General features: G+C 43.1%; 1 protein-coding gene across 8 annotated transcripts in view; it reads right to left on the bottom strand.

The window, feature by feature from the left end:
• The window catches only part of LOC137546475 (ultra-long-chain fatty acid omega-hydroxylase-like), a 179284-nt gene that overhangs the window by 37110 nt on the left and 121304 nt on the right, over positions 1–20870 (bottom strand). For all 8 annotated transcript variants that reach the window (XM_068268995.1, XM_068268992.1, XM_068268991.1 and 5 more), the window contains 4 exons: positions 19494–19547; positions 7946–8073; positions 1129–1250; positions 743–1010 (listed from right to left, as the gene is read on the bottom strand). In XM_068268995.1, coding sequence (XP_068125096.1) covers positions 743–1010; positions 1129–1250; positions 7946–8073; positions 19494–19547 — 572 coding nt within the window. The remainder of the gene's footprint in view (positions 1–742; positions 1011–1128; positions 1251–7945; positions 8074–19493; positions 19548–20870) is intronic.

Genomic DNA, 20870 nt, shown 5'->3' with positions numbered 1-20870 from the left:
GCTCTTGTGCCAGGTATGCTTCTTCATATCATTATAGTGATGCTACATAAGGAAGGGAAGAGGGAGGAGACTAGATACTGGAACACACCTCCTGTGCTTCTGCACACTAATGTATTACAGCACACCAGTTGGAAACCACTGCTGTAATGGGCTGGTGTGCATGTAACTGGTGGTAAGACTACGTACTATCCAACCTTAATACCTCAGCAGCATTGTTTGCCTTTATTAATAGGGTACGTCTGATCCCAAACGACAATTTGAATACACTCAAACCACAAATCTGCCAGTCCAGCCAAATTCAGGGAACACATTTGGCAATGTAAACCCTGTTAGTGACAACACCTGACATTATTGAGGCGATATAGTTGTATAGTACTCAATACTCAACCAAAACTGGAATGTGATCCACTTAGGATTGCTTTAAGGCACATGTGTCAAACTCCAGGCCTGGAGGGCCAGATCCATGCCAGTGTTTAGGATGGACTGAGAAAGAAAGCAATGTGTTCTACCTGATGGACCACACCTTTCCTGACTCAGACCCATCAATTCTTTTGAGCTGTATCAAAAATGTGTGAGGATCTCAGCCCTCGTAGGACCGGTTTGACATACCTGCTTTAAGGCAACAGTGAAGATGTATGGAAGGCCTACTTGTCTGGTACAACCCTCTTTCAGTCAGAACATACTGTAGGTCAGCGCTGCACCCATTACAATAACATTCCTTGATATACTTCTGCTTGTTTACCTTGGACAGCAATAATAGGTCTATGAAATCTGTTGTCTTCCCTTGCTTGGATTTGACCCAGTTCTCTGCTCTCTTCTCCTTTAAAGCCTTCTTTCTCTTATGTACAACATCTGCAGTAAAATCATGCACTATCTTGCATGCTCGTCTAAATTTCCTTCCATCAGAGGAAAGCTTGTAAATAAAATCAAAATGGTGGGGAAGATAATGTTCACGTTGTACCACCAAGCTGCTGAGCTCGTAGATTGCTGAAATATAATCACTTGGCTTCCTGTGATTGAGACATAAACAAGTGGATATTACAACATTTTCCAGTAAGATATCACTATGGTAACATGAGGAGTACTCAAAATAATGTGAATTATTAGAGATGTAAAATGTAATCATACTCTTGGCAGTCACTCTCGTAGCTGAATGTGCACTTCAAGAGCGAATCCAATGTCATGAGGCTGACATGTTCAAACATATCCAAGTACACTGGGCCTTCTGCACTCAACCTGCGCCATTTAGCCTGGGGAAAAAAAGCAGTGACATCAAGAGGAATACCTATTATTACATCTAATTTGAAATAGTACACAAGGCTGTAGATAACATTAGGACAAGAATACACTGAACTCATCTCTTATTCAGGTGTAATTATATAACATGTGCCTTCTAGATAAACAATTAAATGTGGTTGTGTGTTATAGGATAATGTGTAAGAAAACTCACAACAAGGAATTGAAGTGCAATAACCTGGTCCCCTACCTTTTGTGTCCCCACCTCTCCCTCTAGATTGTAAGCCTTCGGGCATGGTCCTCCTCCTTATATCTCCTACCTGATCATGCACCTCCATTACTGTATACCCATCCTATGGATCTGAGTGAACTCTTGAGTGAACTCGACTTGCCTAATCTCCGTGCTCCCATCCAGTGACTGACTAAGCATTACCTTGTACTCATACTGTGCTGCGTGATCTGGTTTTTCTTGTACTCCTGTATTGTCGTACTGCTGACTGTCACCCCTAAATATTGTCAGTAACCTTAACTAATGTACAGCGCTGCGTAATATGTTGGCGCTGTATAAATACAATAAATACATAAACATCCATGCCCAAGAGAGTTAAGGGAGTGCTGGAAAATAGTGGTGGGCACACAAAATGTTGACACTTTGGGCAGAATTTTGACATGCGTCACACAGGGGTGTACTCACTTTTGTTGTTAGTGGTTTAGACATTAATGGCTTTGTGTTGAGTTATTTTGATGGGGCAGCAAATGTACAAGGTGTTTACAGACTACTTTGCATTGTATCAAAGTGTCATATATCTTCAGTGAGGTGTACTTACTTCTGTGAGACACTGTATGTCCCATTACCTTAAAAAAGAATTGACCAGAGATATATGCCACATAACCTCAACTATGTCTGTGGACCATCACTTGTCCTCGGGCAACAAAGTTTGAACACCATGGGCCTGACAAACTATATTAGGGAACTGGAATGCTGCTGCTACAACAATATGGTGCTACTGGGAATCTGTTAAGGACAAGACTGAAAGAGGTTTGTATTTTGAATATATTGCAATGTATATTGTAACATACAATGGGATGTGAAAGTTTGGGCAACCTTGTTAATCGTCATGATTTTCCTGTATAAATCGTTGGTTGTTACGATAAAAAATGTCAGTTAAATATATAATGTAGGAGATACACACAGTGATATTAGAGAAGTGAAAAACGTTTATTGGATTTACAGAAAGTGTGCAAAAATTGTTTAAACAAAGTTAGGCAGGTGCATAAATTTGGGCACCACAAAAAAGAAATGAAATCAATATTTAGTAGATCCTCCTTTTGCAGAAATTACAGCCTCTAAACGCTACCTGTAGGTTCCAATGAGAGTCTGGATTCTGGTTGAAGGTATTTTGGACCATTCCTCTTTACAAAACATCTCTAGTTCATTCAGGTTTGATGGCTTCCAAGCATGGACAGCTCTCTTTAACTCACACCACAGATTTTTAATTATATTCAGTTCTGGGGACTGAGATGGCCATTCCAGAATGTTGTACAGGTAGTCCCTGGTTAACGAACGAGATAGGGACTGTAGGTTTGTTCTTAACCTGAATCTGTTCTTAAGTCAGAACATTGTGCCATCTCTGTCTGTACCTCCTCTGTGCCTCCAGTGTCCCTGTTTATACAAGCTTAAAAGCCATTTTTCTGTGATTTTTTTTTTTTTTTAAATCGATTTTCTCAAAAAGTCCAATTTGAAAAAAGAAAATGTTTGACTTGTTCCCATGGAAACAGAGAATCCATGCCGTTTGTATTGGCAGGTCGTTCGTAAGTCGGGCGTTCGTAAATCGGGGACTACCTGTACTTGTTTATCTGCATGAATGCCTTAGTGGATTTTGAGCAGTGTTTAGGGTCGTTGTCTTGTTAAAAGATCCAGCCCCAGCGCAGCTTCAGCTTTGTCGCCGATTCCTGGACATTGGTCTCCAGAATCTGCTGATACTGAGTGGGATACATGAGTTCCTCAACTTTGACAAGATTCCCAGTCCCTGCACTGGCCACACAGCCCCACAGCATGTTGGAACCACCACATTTTTCTTGGAACGCTGTGTTTTTTTTCCCTCCATGCATAAAGCCCTGTGTTATGCCCAAATAACTCAATTTTAGTTTCATCAGTCCACGGCACCTTATTCCAAAATGAAGCTGGCTTGTCCAAATGTGCTTTAGCATACCTCAAGTAGCTCTGTTTGTGCTGTGGGTGGAGAAAAGGCTTCCTCTGTATCACTCTCGCATACAGCATCTCCTGTAAAGTTTGCTGAATGGTTGAACGATGCACAGTGACTCCATCTACAGCAAGACGATGTTGTAGGTATTTGGTGCTGGTCTGTGGGTTGACTGTTCTCACCATTCGTCGCTTCTGTCTATGCAAGTTTTTTCTTGGTCTGCCACTTTGAGACTAACTTGAACTGAGCCTGTGGTCTTCCATTTCCTCAATATGTTCCTAACTGTGGAAACAGCTAAAATCTCTGAGAAAGCTTTGTGTATCCTTCCCCTAAACTATGATGGTGAACAATCTTTGTCTTCAGGTCGTTTAAAAGTTGTTTTGAGACCCCCATGTTGCTACTCTTCAGAGAAAATTAAGAGGAGGGAAACTTACAATTGACCCCCTTAAAGCGGTCTAACATCCAGCATTACAACTTTGCTTTAAAAGATTGCTTACAGCTTAGAAACTATTATGTCACATTTTTTTTTAAGCAGAAATTCACTGAATGGGTTAAACATAACATTTTAATTTTGCATTTAGCTAGAAATCTGCATCCGTGCTGAGGTTTAGTTACAAATGTATCTTTGTTTTGGAAAGCAAATAGACCTCTGAAAAGCCTGTCTGGGAAGCCCTCTGTGCTCTCTCAGAGAGGTGTTTCTTTATTTACATTGTAAATAGATACATTTGTATCTAATAACCTCAGCATGGAGGAGGATTTCTAGCTAAATGCAACACTAAAATGTCATCTTTAATCCATTCAGTGAATTTCTGCTAAAAATAAATCTGGCATAATAGTTTCTAAGCTGTAAGCAATCTTTTAAAGCAAAGTTGAAATGCTGGGTGTTAGACCACTTTAAATACTCTTTATCATAATTGGATTCACCTGTGTATGTAGGTCAGGGGTTACTGAGCCAATTTGAGTTCCAATAAATTAATTCTAAAGGTTTTGGAATCAATAAAATGATAACAGTGCCCACATTTATGCACCTGCCTAATTTTATGTAAACAATTATTGCGCACTTTCTTTAAATCCAATAAACTTCGTTTAACTTTTCAAATATCACAGTTTGTGTCTCCTATATGAAATATTCAACTGACATTTTTATCATAACAACCAACGATTTATACAGGAAAATCATGACTATTAACAAGGTTGCCCAAACTTCCGCATCCCACTGTAACGAATGGTGTCAGCAACACAGATATTTTCTGATTATTGGTGATCTGCAGTATCACCAACAATACAGATGCTATACCTGATTATGTGTGATCAGCAGAATCACCAATAATGCTAGTATAGCTAGACACAGAACACCCAATGTGATATAGTGTTTGTTGCAACAGTAATCAGAGAGGTTATCTCCCGTGGGGCGGGAGATACAGACACTACTGCAGCCAAGGATTCCCTGAGGAGCAGGGAACCAGACTGCACTGCAGCCAGTGGACCCCTGAGGGGCAGGGTCCCACTGACTGGGCTGCAAAGAGGACAGTTGGTGGAATGAGTGATATGATGGAACTGCAGTCGAGGATTCCCTGGGGAGCAGGGAATCAGATGGTATTGCAGCCAGTGGACACCTGAAGAGCAGGAACCACTGACTGGACTGCCGGAGTTATACTGGTTGAATGAGAGATATGATTAGACTGCAGCCAGTGACTTCCCGAGGAGTAGGGAATCAGACTGTACTGCAGCCAAGGATTCCCTGAGGGCAGGGAATCAGACTGTACTGCAGCCAGTGGACTCCTTAGTGATAGAGACCACTGGCTGAGCTGCAAGATGGTCTCCTGAGAAGCAGGTGACCCTAACCTGTGCTTGCAGTTGGTGAACACCTGAATAGCAAGTGTCACGGATAGTGCAGTAAGGCTGACCACCCAAGGGTTGGGTGACACCCAGAAAGGTCAGACAAGCAGAGTCGGCAACACACAGACAGATAAAGTACAGAGACAGAAGACTGATTCGGTATCCGGGTACAGGCAATGTCGGCAACAGGTGATCAGATAGCCGGAGGTACTGAATCAGTGAGCAGGAGAGTGGTCAGGAAAGCCAGAGATCATAACAGATAACAGAATATAAATAACAATCCTAGTCTTAGGTGTGAGGTCCTTGGTCTCAACACCTGGGAACCAGTCTTAACAGATAAACAGTAGCAATGTAGCAATCTCCTAGTCTTAGGTGTGAGGTCCTTGGTCTCAACACCTGGGAACTAGATTAACAGATAAACAGTAGCAATGTAACGGCTATCACCGGAATCTGACTAAGTGTGAATTCCCAGCTCCAGCTGGTTCTAACACACTGTAAGATCTGACTGGGGTCTGAGTGCTCACACGTAAGTTTTCGCAACAGCAGACAACTTGCAACTGACAGGCAAGTCCTATATATACCCAGAGCGCTCCGCAGCGCCGCCCCACTCACCCAGCCAATCCGGAACCTAGCTGGAGTCAGCTGATCGGCACGATCAGCTGACTCCCCTTCTGCTAGCATAAAGGTCCTGTCGCCTGGCACGCGCGTAGCTCTCAATCTGTGTGCACTAGAAGGACCAGGCGAACTAGCAGCATGTTGCTGTGCGGCAGAAGCCACCGGCTTGGAGGCGGAGATAGCCGCCATGCCGCTTGTCCACGTGGCGGCATCTCCGCTATTCATTACACCCACTGTATGTGAAAACAAAGCCACTTTGTTGAACATTCTCCTGGTGATTTTTGAAATTATGCATCCACACTATATCAGCATCGCATTGTTTGGTTGGCCAACAATACTGTTCTGGACAGGCACTGGAAAGTCAAAAGCCAAATGCTGAAATGAGCAAGTGGGTATCAGTTAGGGTTATCTATCACAGTTAGATCTAGAGATTAGGAGGGTTAGTGTTAACAGATAGGGTAGGAGAAGGTTAGCATTCATTTTTAGGTTTAGAATGTTATGGTAAGGTATCAGAAATGGGTTAACAATGGTGGGAGGTCAAGGTTAAAGCAAACCTGAACTGAAGATTAAAAGTGAAAATAAACATACACATCATACTTACTTCCCATGTAGTCTACTTATCAATCTCTTTCTCCACTCCTGCGTCCAGTTTGTTCTCTGTGACCAGTAGAATTCTCTGTCCTCCATTTTGAAAATGGCCATTACCCCATAACAGCTTCCTGGTCAGCACACTGTTAAACTGTAATATCGTCAACTTGATGCATATGGAAACGTGGACATTACCTTGCTCATCAGTCGTCCTTTCAGTTATAACTGACAGCAACTGATAAATAACTGAAAGCAACTGATATATTTCAGTTCTGGCAAAATCCCGTCAGTAAAGGAAAGAGTTGTCGTAAGAAGAAAATGGTGAGCTTCTGAGAGGAACTGACGGCGAGGTAAGTATGTAATATTCATTTGCAGGTACATCATGTGTTTATTTTAAATTATTTTACTCGGTTCAGGTTCACTTCAAAGGGAACCTTAACTGTAAAAAATGACAAGAGTTTTACTTACCTGGGGCTTCTACCAGCCCCTTGCAGCCGTTCTGTCCTGTGCCAGTCCTGAATGATCCTTCCGTTCCCCTGCCGTGGTGCAGTTTCAGTACTGTGCCTGTGCAGCCCTTGTTGTGCATATTCATGTCATCGAACGCATACTGCGCAGGCCCAGTAATAGAGAACCTCTTACTGCTCCTGCCCAGGATGCGTATGATGACCTGAACGTGCACCAGGATAAGCGTGGCTAGGGCAACGCAGGCACAGTGGGCAAAACTGCAACGCGGCAGGGGAATGGAGGATCGTTGAGGACTGGCGCGGGACAGGACGGCTGTGGGGGGCTGGTAGAAGCCCCAGGTAAGTGAAACTCTTGTAATTTTTTTTTTACAGTTACGGTTCCCTTTTAGGATCAGGGAGTAAATATGTTAGGTAGGGGATGTCAGACATGAGGAAAATATTAGTGTTAGTACAGTAGGTATAAGCATCTGGAAGGGGTTAATATAAGGAGGACGTTAGCATTAGGCACCAGGAAAAAGTTCAGTTATGTGGAGGGTAGGATTGGGCACAAGGACGGGAAATTGGTTTTAGAGGTATCCTTTACAGGTAGAATCAATGTATGTGCCAGAACAGTTGAAAACATGTTGCAAAACCAGAGCAGCAGGAGTATCAATCATTTCTTTACCAATACCCTAATACTGGAGCCCAAACTCACTGCATCCAATCTATATGCACTCCTTGAAAACCCTTTCTTCCAAGGCTTTTAACTATGATGATCGTTTAAAATACACAAAACAAATCGAATATAGTTTAAAGGTTGTAAACCATCCCTAGAGACACATATGCATTCCCATAAACATGGCAGGATGGCATGCAGGAAGTTGTCTATACACACGGCGATGGTTAAGGACTTGACAGTTTTCCAATGCCATTTTGTATTTAGACAAAATTGGACTTACTTTGCTCTTCTGTTAGAGCTGCAGATTTGTCTTTCTCTTGTTAGAGTGCGTTTGAACTTACATGCATTATGTCTGTGCTCTGGTTGAAGATTTTCACATAATGTTTTAAGATATCAAAATGAAATCCAGGTGTCAAGAGACGCCGATGCCGTCCCCATTTCTCTCCTCGACTAAGTAAAAGGCCATCACCTATAGATAAACCATTATTATATTATGCAATGACTTTCACATAAGTATTGTAAATATACTCATTAACTAAGCATAATTGACAATATGGATGTAGGAGGGCACCAGGAGTAGGTCCTGAATAATCCATTACTGTAACATGCTGCCCATATAATCTAATAAAAACAATCACTACACAGTGTTTTATTGTATTGTGTGAACGGTATGTTACAATGAAGAAGTATGTAAGCCTTGCTCTCAGGTCCTCTCTTCTTCCTCAGTTATGTGTACCTGAGACAGGGGGGGGATCTATTTTATATACCTGGTTCTTCTTCCAGCCCCATTGCCTTACAGCTCCCTCGCTTTCCTCCCGGGCCTCTCCGTTGTGCCGTTTTGCCCACCGAAAACTCGTTGACTGATCCAGTGGCAGGCTACTGCACATACACAGAGCCGGTGTAGTGAAAAATTTTGCTACCCATTAGATTTTGCATCTTGCCATAGAGGACAGTGTATGACTGTGTAGGCGTGGCTCCTCTCTGCTAACACGCCTGCAATTTTTTGCAACCACAGATCTAATTGAGCTAGAAGGGGGATTGTTCCCTCCAGGGGGGGTTATTAGTTGAGGAAGAGGGGGGGATTGTTCCCTCCAGGGGGGGGTATTAGTTGAGCAAGAGGGGGGGATTGTTCCCTCCAGGGGGGGGGGGGGTTATTAGTTGAGCAAGAGGGGGGATTGTTCCCTCCAGGGGGGGTTATTAGTTGAGCAAGAGGGGGGATTGTTCCCTCCAGGGGGGGTTATTAGTTGAGCAAGAGGGGGGATTGTTCCCTCCAGGGGGGGTTTTTAGTTGAGCAAGAGGGGGGATTGTTTCCTCCAGGGGGTGGTTATTAGTTGAGCAAGAGGGGAGGGTTCTGTGTGAGAATAGGGTTTGGTTGGGTTGCATTTTCTGATACAGATAAGTTAAAGTCAATGGTTAGGTTGCACTTTCTGATAGCTATACCTATAAATAAATGCAACCGGTTGCAAAATCTGATAAAGTTGCAAAAAATTTCACCACACCGGCCCATGCTACACATGAGCAAAAGCCCTGAATGGGTCATCTTTATGAGGGGCACAGCAGTACAACAGAGCAGCCCGGGAGGAAACTGGGGAAAGGGGGGTTGGTTGGTACAATGCATGGCAATTTAAATTAAGCTTAAAGGGGTTCTGTAGAGCCTATTAAAAACAAAAACCTGACATTTACCTGGGGCTTCTATCGGCCCCCTGCAGCTGTAATGTCCCGTGCCATCCTCCTACGATTCTCCGGTCCTTGCTGCCAGCCCAGTCTAATTATTCATGTAAATAGACTAATAGTGCTCGCTCTCCCGTGCGTCATCAGGAGCTTACTGCGCAGGCGCAATACAAAGTTTTCTTGTACTGCGCCTGGCAGCCGCAGTTCTCATTCAGGATTGGAAGAATTAGACCGGGACCGGCGGCAGCTAACGGAGAATTGTAGGAGGACGGCGCGGGACATTACAGCTGCAGGGGGCCAATAGAAGCCGCAGGTAAGTGTCAGGTTTTTGTTTTTCATAGGCTCCACAGAACCCCTTTAAGAATTTAAATTACGCTTAAGCTAGCTATACACTATTACGTTTTTAATAAATTAGATGGAAATTAGATGTTAGATTTGATAAAGATATTGGGGCTTATTCATAAAGCTTTTCTCTTTAACCACTTGAGAGGACCAGAGATTTATACCTCCTTAGTGACCAGGTTATTTTTTTACGATTCGGCACTTCACAAATTTAACGGTTTATTGCTTTGTCATACAACTTGGCACCCAATTAATTTTACATCATTTTCTTCCCACTAATAGAGCTTTCTTTTGGTGGTATTTGATTGCTGTTGCTATTTTTATTTTATTTTTTTGTTTTATTAAGGCCTGTATTTTTGTAAAAAAAAAAAAAAAAAAAACTTATTTCCCTCCCTCCCCCCCCCCCCCCCAAACTGGCTCTAGACTCATGGTGGCTACTACTGATCCAACCTTTCTCCACCAATCTTACAACAATATATATATATATATATATATATATATATATATATATATATATATATATATATATATATGATTCATTCAATTTACCTTTATACTAAATAGATTTGATAAGATTGGATGACGGAGATTGGTTCATTATTGGCCACCTTGAGATACATACATACATACATACACTACATACATATGCTTATGATAGGGATTACATTGTGAACCCCTCCGAGGGACAGTTAAGTGACAAGACTATCCTCTGTGCAGCGCTGCATGAGATGGCAGCGCTATATAAATCTTATTATGGTAATAAGTAAAAAAAAATGCTGGCTGACAGGCTGCTGATTTTCTATATTTATCAGCAATCTTTATAGATTACACAAAGCCTGCTGGCCTGCCTTGTGCAGTACTACTCTCCACCGCATGCAAACGCACCCCATGTGCACACACATTCCTATGCTACCACTTACATTACACAGGCACTTGTAATTTCCACATGCAGCACTGCAACCACATTGTGCATGTTACAACTGCCTTTTAGTATATTAGGTGCATCAAGTTTATACTTAGGGTGACAAATGTTGTTTATATGTATTGCTTAAACTCTTTTATAATATTTATGATTTTATTGTTTAAACTGATTTTAAGATTCTTTTATATATGAGTATTATGCTCCATCTACACGGAGCGATCTGGCGGCTTGATTAGCCACCGGATCGACTCTTCCGAATCCCTGCGCGTACCTGCCGCATCCCCGCTCGTCCGTCGGATTCGATACCCACTCGTCCCCGCTTATCTTCCGCTCGATTCCCCGCTGTTGTCCACTCGCGGGGAATCGGCCGCGGCGAGATCGGACCTGTCGGATCTTATCAATCGAGCCGCATCAGCGGCTCGATTGATAAGATACATTGGCACGTGTAGACCCAGCTGTAGAGTGTTGTACCGTGTTAGCCGTCAGTAAATGCAAGAAGTTGTGAATCAGGATTATTCCATTTATTGGCTAACTTAGAAGAAAAGCAGTAATCATCGGCAATGAAGCCTTCATCAGACTGATTCCTGAACACTGACAAACTATAGAACACAGCTTATATACATTGGACATTGAAAAGGAGATACCTTGTACTGCCATAAATGTCATTGGATGCCTAGTTACAGCATCAAGAGATTCCCCCAGAGATGCTAAGTAATTTACAACAAAAAAGATAAGACCCCTAGTCTGCTTGAATACCACATTCCATAGATTCAGTTTGCTAAAGCAAATTGTAGAATGTAAAACCTTCCTACCAGCACAAGGATTAAAAAGGCATTAATTGTAGTACAAGAAACTAAAAAAACAAAAAGGATAGTTGGATTAAAACTCATACAGTATCTGCACAATGAATTGTAATCCTTATTGAAACCTTCATCTACAGTTTTGAACCAATGTACAACTGTTTATGGTGAACCTGTGATGATTCATACACTCACGTAAGGTTCGTCTCGTTTCTCCCACATAAATTCCTTTGGGGCATTTAGCACATATGATCATACATACTTACAAACATCCATTTCACCGACAGTATACCAATACCAGGTACACAACAGGAATACAAAGTACAAGGCACTTTTTCCTGTGATTCTTCTAGTTTGGTATACATTAGAAGAATCACAGGAAAAAGTGCCTTGTACTTTGTACTCCTGTTTTGTACCTGGTATTGGTATACTGTCAGTGAAATGGATGTTTGTAGGTCCCACATCTTTTCTGTCGGCAGGGGAATGTTCCAGCCTATTCAAGGCAATCGTCTGTTTAAGATTGGGTGGCTGGTGATATGCTAGAAGGGGAGGTTTAGGGAATATCTTTCTCAGTCTCTGATCCTTGTGTAAAATAGGATGGAGTTATTTTGCAATCTTTGTTAAGATTTCCAGGTGTGGTTTGTAGGTTACCACCAGTGGGACACAGTTCTCTTTCTGGTCTTGCTTGTATTTCAGGAGTTGAGTCCTTCTCAATTTGGGGCATTAGGGGATTATATCCTTGTTTAATAAAGATCTTCAGGTAATCCAGGTGTTTATCTCTGTCACCCCTCAGAACAGATCCAATTGCTTCTTATTGCTTGGCTGTAAATTATGTAATTCTTTATGTGCTTGAGGTGGAAACTGTCATACCTGAGGTATGTAGGACGGTCTGTAGGTTTGCGGTACATAGATGTTTGTAGGTTGTCTCCTCCGATGTATAATCTCTGTGTGAGAGTAGCTTAGTAGCTTATATATAGGTACAAATTGTTACCATATTTATACTATCTACAATGTGAGAATAGAGCTACTAGCACTAAGGTTCCAGGTTTCATATAGAAGCGTCTTGGGGGTATGAATTAACAGGATGTCGGAACAAATATTTTTCTATTCAATTGTTAGAGAAGGGAAATCATCCGGCACTACATCACAGGCTCCTCTTCAATATACTTTATTCTAGGCACTTTCCAAAACATTGAAGCACAAGTTGCATTAATTGCATTAAATAAGTTGTTAAAAGACCTACCCTGTGCTGCCTTTGCCGTGTGGCAATGTGGGAGCAGCGGTCTACCTGCCGACCGTTTCGCTCTAAACTAGCTTCTTCCAAGGCTCCGGGCACGTAAGGGCTGTTTATAGTGTCAGGCTTCCGCTCCGAGTCTAGCGCACATCACGCCGCATGACACCACCTACCTTCACGTTCAACCTCCACTAATTACATGGAGAGCACCCACCTTAGGCGATAAACTCACAGCTAGTAAATTTAAAATGCCAAGAGAATCAACGTAGTTGGAACAAGGGCTGTCAAAGGGGAACTATAGATGTGGCCACTGTGCCCTTTGTCCACAAATGAAACCAGGAACATATTTAAAAGTAGGACCAGTGAAGAACTAGATAAGTTTATAAGATTTTATAACTTGCAGGATGAAGTTTGTGGATTATATCATATGGTGTCCATGTCACCGGTTCTATATTGGAATGATGACGAGGGAAATGAGGAAGTGAATACAAGAACATATAAAATCAGTGGAGACCGGAAAAGGCTGCACCAGATTAATAGAGCATATCAGAACAGAACATGGGAGGAATACATCTTGTTTGTCGTTTGCAGGTTTAGAACAAGCCCCTGTTCCTCCAACAGGGGGCGATAGAGAACAACTACTGTTAAGACGAGAGAGCAGGTGGATAATTAAATAGTGATGCAATGGGAGCCCTAGGTTTGAATGACCATATAGATATGGCTTGCTTCTTGGACCCTTAAACCATGTAGAAGTAAATGATAATATCGTGAATGCAGTATGATAATGCCATATTTTGTCCAGAAACTCTGATTGTGTTTTTAATGGTATGGAGATATCTTAGGGATAGAGAAGTGGGGTAATGCGTAGGAGTATAATCGTAGTGCTGAATAAAGGAGACCATGAGTGTAACGATCGGTGTCAGCAAGGACAGATTTTCTGATTATTGGTGATCTGCAGTATCACCAATAATACAGATGCTAAACCTGATTATGTGGTGATCTGCACCAATAATGCGAGTATAGCAAGACACAGGACAACCAGGTGTAAGAAGTGTTTGGTGCAACAGTAAATATAAATAGAGATACCCACTTTCCCAGAGGAGCTGGTAAAGGGAGGTACCTCTATAGAACACTGGAATCAGTACTCCAGCAGGCTGGAGACGCAGATGAAGTAGTGATCGGATCACCCGAGGAGTGGGTGATGCACAGTAAGAAAGAAGGTACTTATCACCCAAGGAGCGGGTGATTCAGACTGTACTATAGCTTTCAACCTGAGGAGCAGGTGATTAAGACTGTACTGCAGCTATCAACCTGAGGAGCAGGTGATTAACCTCCTTGGCGGTATGAAAAATACCGCCAGGAGGGAGCGCAGCAGTTTTAAAAAAAAATAAAAATTTTTTAATCATGTAGCGAGCCGAGGGCCCGCTACATGATAGCCGCTGCTGAGCGGCATCCCCCCGCCCGCTTCGATCGCCTTCGGCGATCTCCGATCAGGAAATCCCGTTCATAGAACGGGATTTCCTGGAGGGCTTCCCCCGTCGCCATGGCGACGGGGCGGGATGACGTCACCGACGTCACTGACGTCGGGACGTCATTGGGAGTCCCGGGCCACCCCTCGGCGCTGCCTGGCACTGATTGGCCAGGCAGCGCTGGGGTCTGGGGGGGGGGGCCGCGCGCCGCAGCAGATAGCGGCGATCGGGCGGGGGCCGGCGGCGATCAGAGTGCTGGCGCAGCTAGCAAAGTGCTAGCTGCGTCCAGCAAAAAAAAAATTATGAAAATCGGCCTAGCAGGGCCTGAGCGGCACCCTCCGGCGGCTTACCCCGTGTCACACACGGGGTTACCGCCAAGGAGGTTAAGACTGTACTGCAGTTATCAACCTGAGGAGCTGGTGATTTAGACTGTACTGCAGTTATCAACCTGAGGAGCAGGTGATAAAGAGTGTACTGAGAATCCCTCACCAGAACTAAGCTCACTGGTGAGGGCAGGAGAGTCAGACAAGCAGATACGGCAACACACGGACAGATACGGTACAAAGACAGAAGACGGAATCAGAGTAAGGTTCAAGCTGAGTCGGCAACAGGATCAGATAGGCATCAGCAGAGAATCAGTAGGCAGAAGAGTAGTCAAGGCTAGCAGAGGGTCATAACAAATAATACAATTAAATTAGTACTTTAAGCTATCAACAGAATCTGGCTAAAGTTAGCCATACACTGGTCGATTTGCCATCAGATTCGACCAACAGACAGATCCCTATCTGATCGAATCTGATCAGAGAGGGATCGTATGGCTACCTTTACTGCAAACAGATTGTGAACCGATTTCAGCCTGAAACCGTTCACAATCTGTGGTGGTGGTGGTGGTGCTGCCGCCGCTTCCCCCCATCCCGCATACATTACCTGCTCCGCCGGCGCGACTCCCGGATCTCCGCTCTTCATTCTCCGCTCTGGTCTGGTCTCCGGCATGCTTCCCTTCTTCCTGTCTGGGGGAAGTTTAAACAGTAGAGCGCCCTCTACTGTTTAAACTTCCTGCCGGGACAGGAAGAAGGGAAGCATGCCGGAGACCAGACCGCCGCGGCGGCATCTCCGCTATCCATTACACTGAGAAATGGATCCTATAGAATTGTTAAATTGTTAATTTATGGTAATTAAATACAGCAACCTGTAATGATCCTTTCCCTTATAAAAGACTGTTCCTCAATCTAGGGAAACCACTAAGAAACCACTACTCCTTCTTATATGTAGTTTTATTTTTTACATCATATTAACTGAACTTAATAAACTAGTCGTTTTTTAATTTTGTCCGCATAGAATCCCGTGTAGGAACAGTGGAGACATAGACTTTTCTGGTATTTAGCACAATCTAGTAGCTGCATTTATGTCCTCAGGAATAGAGGAGCAATGCAACCACCGTGGAGCGCACATCACTTCCCGTCAGGATGTACGCGTCGTACACTTACAATTTTAGGCATGCACACTGACGTAATGAACGTGATGGGAGGCGGTGAGGGAGGGAGTCATCAGATAGTCACTTCGCCCACGATCCAAGCGCTGCAGCTACAAACTTCTTCCTGTTCTTGTGTTCCATCTCACAGTAACAGTAAGAGTGTCACCTAGAGGGCACTCTTACTGTGATGTGGAACGTAGGACAGGAAGAAGTTTGTAGCCGCAGCATGTGGATCATGGGTGAAGTGAGTACCTGATGACTGCTGAGCCACTGCTGCTGTGTCCCACCTCCGCCTGGCTACCTATACAGAGGCATCTAATCCTGACTATCTATACAGAGGCATCTAATCCTGACTATCTATACAGAGGCATCTAATCCTGACTATCTATACTGAGGCATCTAATCCTGACTATCTATACTGAGGCATCTAATCCTGACTATCTATACTGAGGTACCTATTCCTGACTATCTATACTGAGGCATCTAATCCTTGCTATCTATACTGAAACATCTATCCCTGGCTTTCTATGTTGAGGTACTGACTCCTGACGATCTACACTGAGGCATCTAATCCTAACGATCTATACTGATGCATCTAATCTTGGCTACCTATACTGGAGGCACCTACTCCTGGCTATTTAATGTAGGGTGGGAGTCCAAATTCTGCATCGGGGCCCCGAGGTTTGTAGCTACCCCACTGATCACCTGCATGGGTTTCATTAGCTTCAGGTGAGTCCATTGCTAGTGAGGGTTACTATACAGAGTGTGCTTTTTTGTCTCCATTTGTCTATTTAAAGGTAGAGGACTCCCAATCTCTATGTGATTGAAATATAAATTGAGTATTAATCAGAATACCAATTTTATGGGTGATAAATAAAAGGTCACATAGCGTTTTTGTGCATCAAGCAGTACAAAGCTAGTGGCAGCTGTGGTGGGGTCAATATTATAGATTAGATTTCTGCTGAAGCTTAAGCACTATACACATCCTAGTTTAAACTCAGCCAAGTCTAACGAATGCCTCTGCTAAGAATTCAGAGTGTGTACAGCAGCCCCTGACTCTCCTCAGCATCTCCGTTCAGTGGCTTTGGCTAAGCAACTGCCAAGAGGTTTGTTCTCCCCTCTCATCCCCCTCCCGTATGACGTCATGTCACCTGCCGGCTAGTGGCACATCTGTACAGCCTTTTATGCATGTATGAGGCTTTACTCTAATGTTGTTTGGTGCAAGCCGGTATTCCAATTAATCAACCAAAATCAGGAAGATGTATGGCTAGCTGAGCAGACAGAAACTTACTTTCCACCTACTATATAGCTTATTTATAGTAAATTTATTTCATTATTTTGTATTTATATGGAGCTGTAATGTTCTGCAGCATTTTATAGAGTTTAAATCTTGCAATCTAGTTGTGGAAGGAAACCTGAGTGTCTGGAGGAAACTCACAGCCTCCATGCAGATAGTGTCCAAGAAACCTAGCACTGTAACTTAAAGAGACTCTGTAACATGAAAAACATCCCCTGGGGGGTACTCACCTCGGGTGGGGGAAGCCTCCGGATCCTAATGAGGCTTCCCACGCCGTCCTCTGTCCCATGGGGGTCTCGCTGCAGCCCTCCGAACAGCCGGCGACTGTGCCGACTGTCAGTTCAATATTTACCTTTGCTGGCTTCAGCGGGGGCGCTGTGGCTGCTTTCCTCTCCGAACTACACGGAAATACCCGATCTCAGTCGGGTCCGCTCTACTGCGCAGGCGCCGGAAACTTGCGCCTGCGCAGTAGAGCAGACCCGACGGTGATCGGGTATTTCCGTGTAGTTCGGAGCCGACAGCCGTCAGAGCGCCTGCGCAGGAGCCAGGAAGGTAAATATTACGTCACGGCTGCACGGAGGGCTGCAGCGAGACCCCCGTGGGACAGAGGACGGCGTGGGAAGCCTCATTAGGATCCGGAGGCTTCCCCCACCCGAGGTGAGTACCCCCCAGGGGATTTTTTGAGGTTACAGATCCTCTTTAAAGGGAACCTTAACTGAATGGGGGGTAAAGAGTTTCACTTACCTGGGGCTATTACCAGCCCCCTGCAGCAGTCCTGTGCCCTCGGTGCCGCTCTGGAATCCTCTGGTCCCCCGCTGTCACTTAGTTTCGTTTTTGACGACTCACCAGTCGCCGGCCGCCATGCGTATTATTGGACACATTCACCAATGCAATTAGCGCTATTGCGGACCGCAACGCTTACAAAAATACGCGTTGCCGCATATCTACGCGTGCCGAATGCGGCAACGCGTATTTTTGTACGCGTTGCGGTCCGCAATAGCGATAATTGCATTGGTGAATGCGTCCAATAATACGCATGCCGGCCGGCGACTGGTGAGTCGACAAAAACGAAACTAAGTGACAGCGGGGGACCAGAGGATTCCAGAGCGGCACCGAGGGCACAGGACTGCTGCAGGGGGCTGGTAATAGCCCCAGGTAAGTGAAACTCTTTACCCCCCATTCAGTTAAGGTTCCCTTTAAGACTGCTGTCAAAATTTCAGGGTGCCTCCCACATTTTAGTTTTAGATTAAGGTGAGGGGTTAACCTCTTTCTCAGGACTTTATTATTGCTGGACATATTTGTTAGGATATTTCCGCTCACTTCCTGTTGGCTATGATCTCATCATTGGGAGCAGAAGTATGAAGAAAGCTCCTAACACTGAGGTATCAATTCTTTCCCATCTCATCATTGGGAGCGGAAGTATGAAGAAAGCTCCTAACACTGAGGTATCAATTCTTTCCCATGCCATCCAGAGTACTGTACTCTCTAAATCCAGCTAAAAATACAAACAAACAAAAAACTTGTCTTTAGTTCTACTTGAAGTATATAGGTGTCCGATTTCCTTATGTCATCTACTTAGTTAAAATTGTAAGAAAAGTATTCTAAGAGACAAGCAGATTAGCTATCATTTCTACCGTTTTCTAAGATGGATGAGGGATGGCAGCAGAAAAAAAGATTTATTTATTACTGATGCTTAAAAAGTTTCTTGAAGGTAAAATATACATGCTTAGGGCCCTTTCACACCAGAGGGATTTTTCGGCGTTTTAACGCCACGGCCGAAGTTGGCGTTTTGCTAGGTAAAAGAAAGTCCATAGACTTTCATTTTACCTTTCACATCTAACTCAGCGTTTTGAAGCGTTGCGTTTCAACGCTCCCAGGAGCTTTTTCAGGGCTGTTAACAGCCGAAGTTGACTGTTGGCGTTTCAATGATAGTCAATGGAAAACGCCAACTTCAGCGTTTTCAAAGCCTTTTCAAAGCGTTTTACAGCTATCTTGTTCACTTATTTTTATAGAAGAAAAAAAAAAAGGACGTTTTCATATGGGCTGTAAAACTCTTTCAAAAGGCTTTGAAAACGCTATGTATTGGCGTTAAGCAAAAGGCTGACTTTCAGCCTTTTCTACCGCAGCCTCTAGTGTGAAAGAGCCCTAAGGAACAACTATTAGAGGTCAAACCAGGGGTATATGATTTCACTCTTTGGTTTAGTGTGACAAACCTTACAAAGAAAATAATGTTACAGTAGAATCTCGTTATAGTAAACTCTGATACAGTAGACCTCTAACTACAGTAAGCTCCTCAGGTCGCAGCAAATGCATCTGTATAATTATACGATATACAGTATAAACAATTCTGATATAGTAAGCTACTTTTCCTGGTCCCCTGGAGTTTGCCCTAATTCTGAAACATGATGAAAATGCCAAGCTTATGGTGTCACGGTCAGAAATGTTTGTTAACGGATACCAGAGCTGAATGAGAAATTAAAAAATGGGGGAGGCGGGCATGCATACGAAGTAGTCCTCATGCCCACCGCTCCCCCGTTACCCCTCCTTTACTGCACAATGCATGCCTGCTCCCCTGTTTTTACTTTTTCATTCGGCCCTGCTATCCTTTAAGTAGAAAAACATTTTAAAAATATTTATGTATGCAAACTATTGCATACTTTACAATGCACAGAAAACGTACCTAGCCAGGGCCTCAGAAAGCCATAGAATAGTTCATCTTTTGGTGCAATTGCAGCTGGAAAAAAAAATAGCATATCAATGTAAAATATTCAGCAGTGAAATGTGTATGGGGATGACAATATTATAAACTTAAAACAGCATAAGTTCGCTACAGGGAAAGCAGAGGAATTTATTACAACAAAAACTACAGCACGAAAAAATCAAGCAGCAGAAAGAAGCATAGTAGAAATCTCCCTTATAACTGAGTGAACAAGAAAAATCATCTACTAAAGTCAATCTCAAACTGCTGCCAAGTGTTATGATGCTCATACACAATACAATAAAAATGTTTGATTTTCCTGTTTATTCAACCAAACCGATTAAATCGAATGAAAGTCAAAAATAATCTTTTTTTTCTTTTTATCAAGGAAAACTAACGATATCCCGTTTCTTTATAAAAATCCCATCGGACATGTTTATAAAATCTTTGTATTTGATCTAACGGAATGATTGAAGGAAATTATCTGATCAAAAAAATAAATAAAAAACTGTACCATGTATGGGCACCATAAAAGGGACAATGAAGTGAAAAAAAGTATGATATAATGAATTGTATGTGTAGTACGGATAATTCATAGAACATTAGTAGCAAAGAAAAGGGTCTCATATTATTATTTTCAGTTATATAGCTTTTCTTTTCTTTTCTTTTTTTACATTGCATCATTCTCTAATATTTGCAGTTTACAAATTATACTCTGTATTTTAAACTATGGAACACAGAAGGAAGGTTCAAAGGGTCATTAGCCCTACAGTGAAACCTTAAACAAACCAGAAACAATGAGAGACAGGTGGAGATAAGTGCATCAGAAAAAGCGCTGCTCTCTGACTAAATTAGTCAGAGAGCTCAGATAAGCTCTTTTGCATAGATCATAACTGGAGGTTCTTAACTATTCCTGTACTGGAAACCAGGGCCGGGCCAAGGCAGAGGCTGAAGAGGCTCCAGCCTCAGGGCGCAGTATAGGAGGGGGTACACAATTATTTCAGCTGTCATTCCCAATTGTGTTTGAAGCAGAGAGAAATAAGAAAAAGGATACATGACAGTGACTGCAAGCCAGATAACTATAGATTAAGGTGTTGGGGAGGTTGGGGGCCCTGGGGCACCTATTAGTCTAATAGCAATCAGTGTGGGAGGGATGGAGGGGCGCACTTTGCTGTCTCAGCCTTGGGTGCTGAAGGACCTTGTCCCGGCTCTGCTGGAAACAATATGAGACTCATATCTTTGCTACTAATGTTCTATTTCTTAGCTGTACTACACATACAAATCATATATAAGTTTATTTTCACTTCAGATTCCATGTAATACTTTATTCTCCTTTGTTGACCATATCATAATTAATTC

Source organism: Hyperolius riggenbachi, chromosome 2 (assembly GCF_040937935.1).
Source record: "Hyperolius riggenbachi isolate aHypRig1 chromosome 2, aHypRig1.pri, whole genome shotgun sequence".
NCBI lineage: Eukaryota > Metazoa > Chordata > Amphibia > Anura > Hyperoliidae > Hyperolius > Hyperolius riggenbachi.
This window is presented reverse-complemented; position numbering and strand designations above follow the sequence as displayed.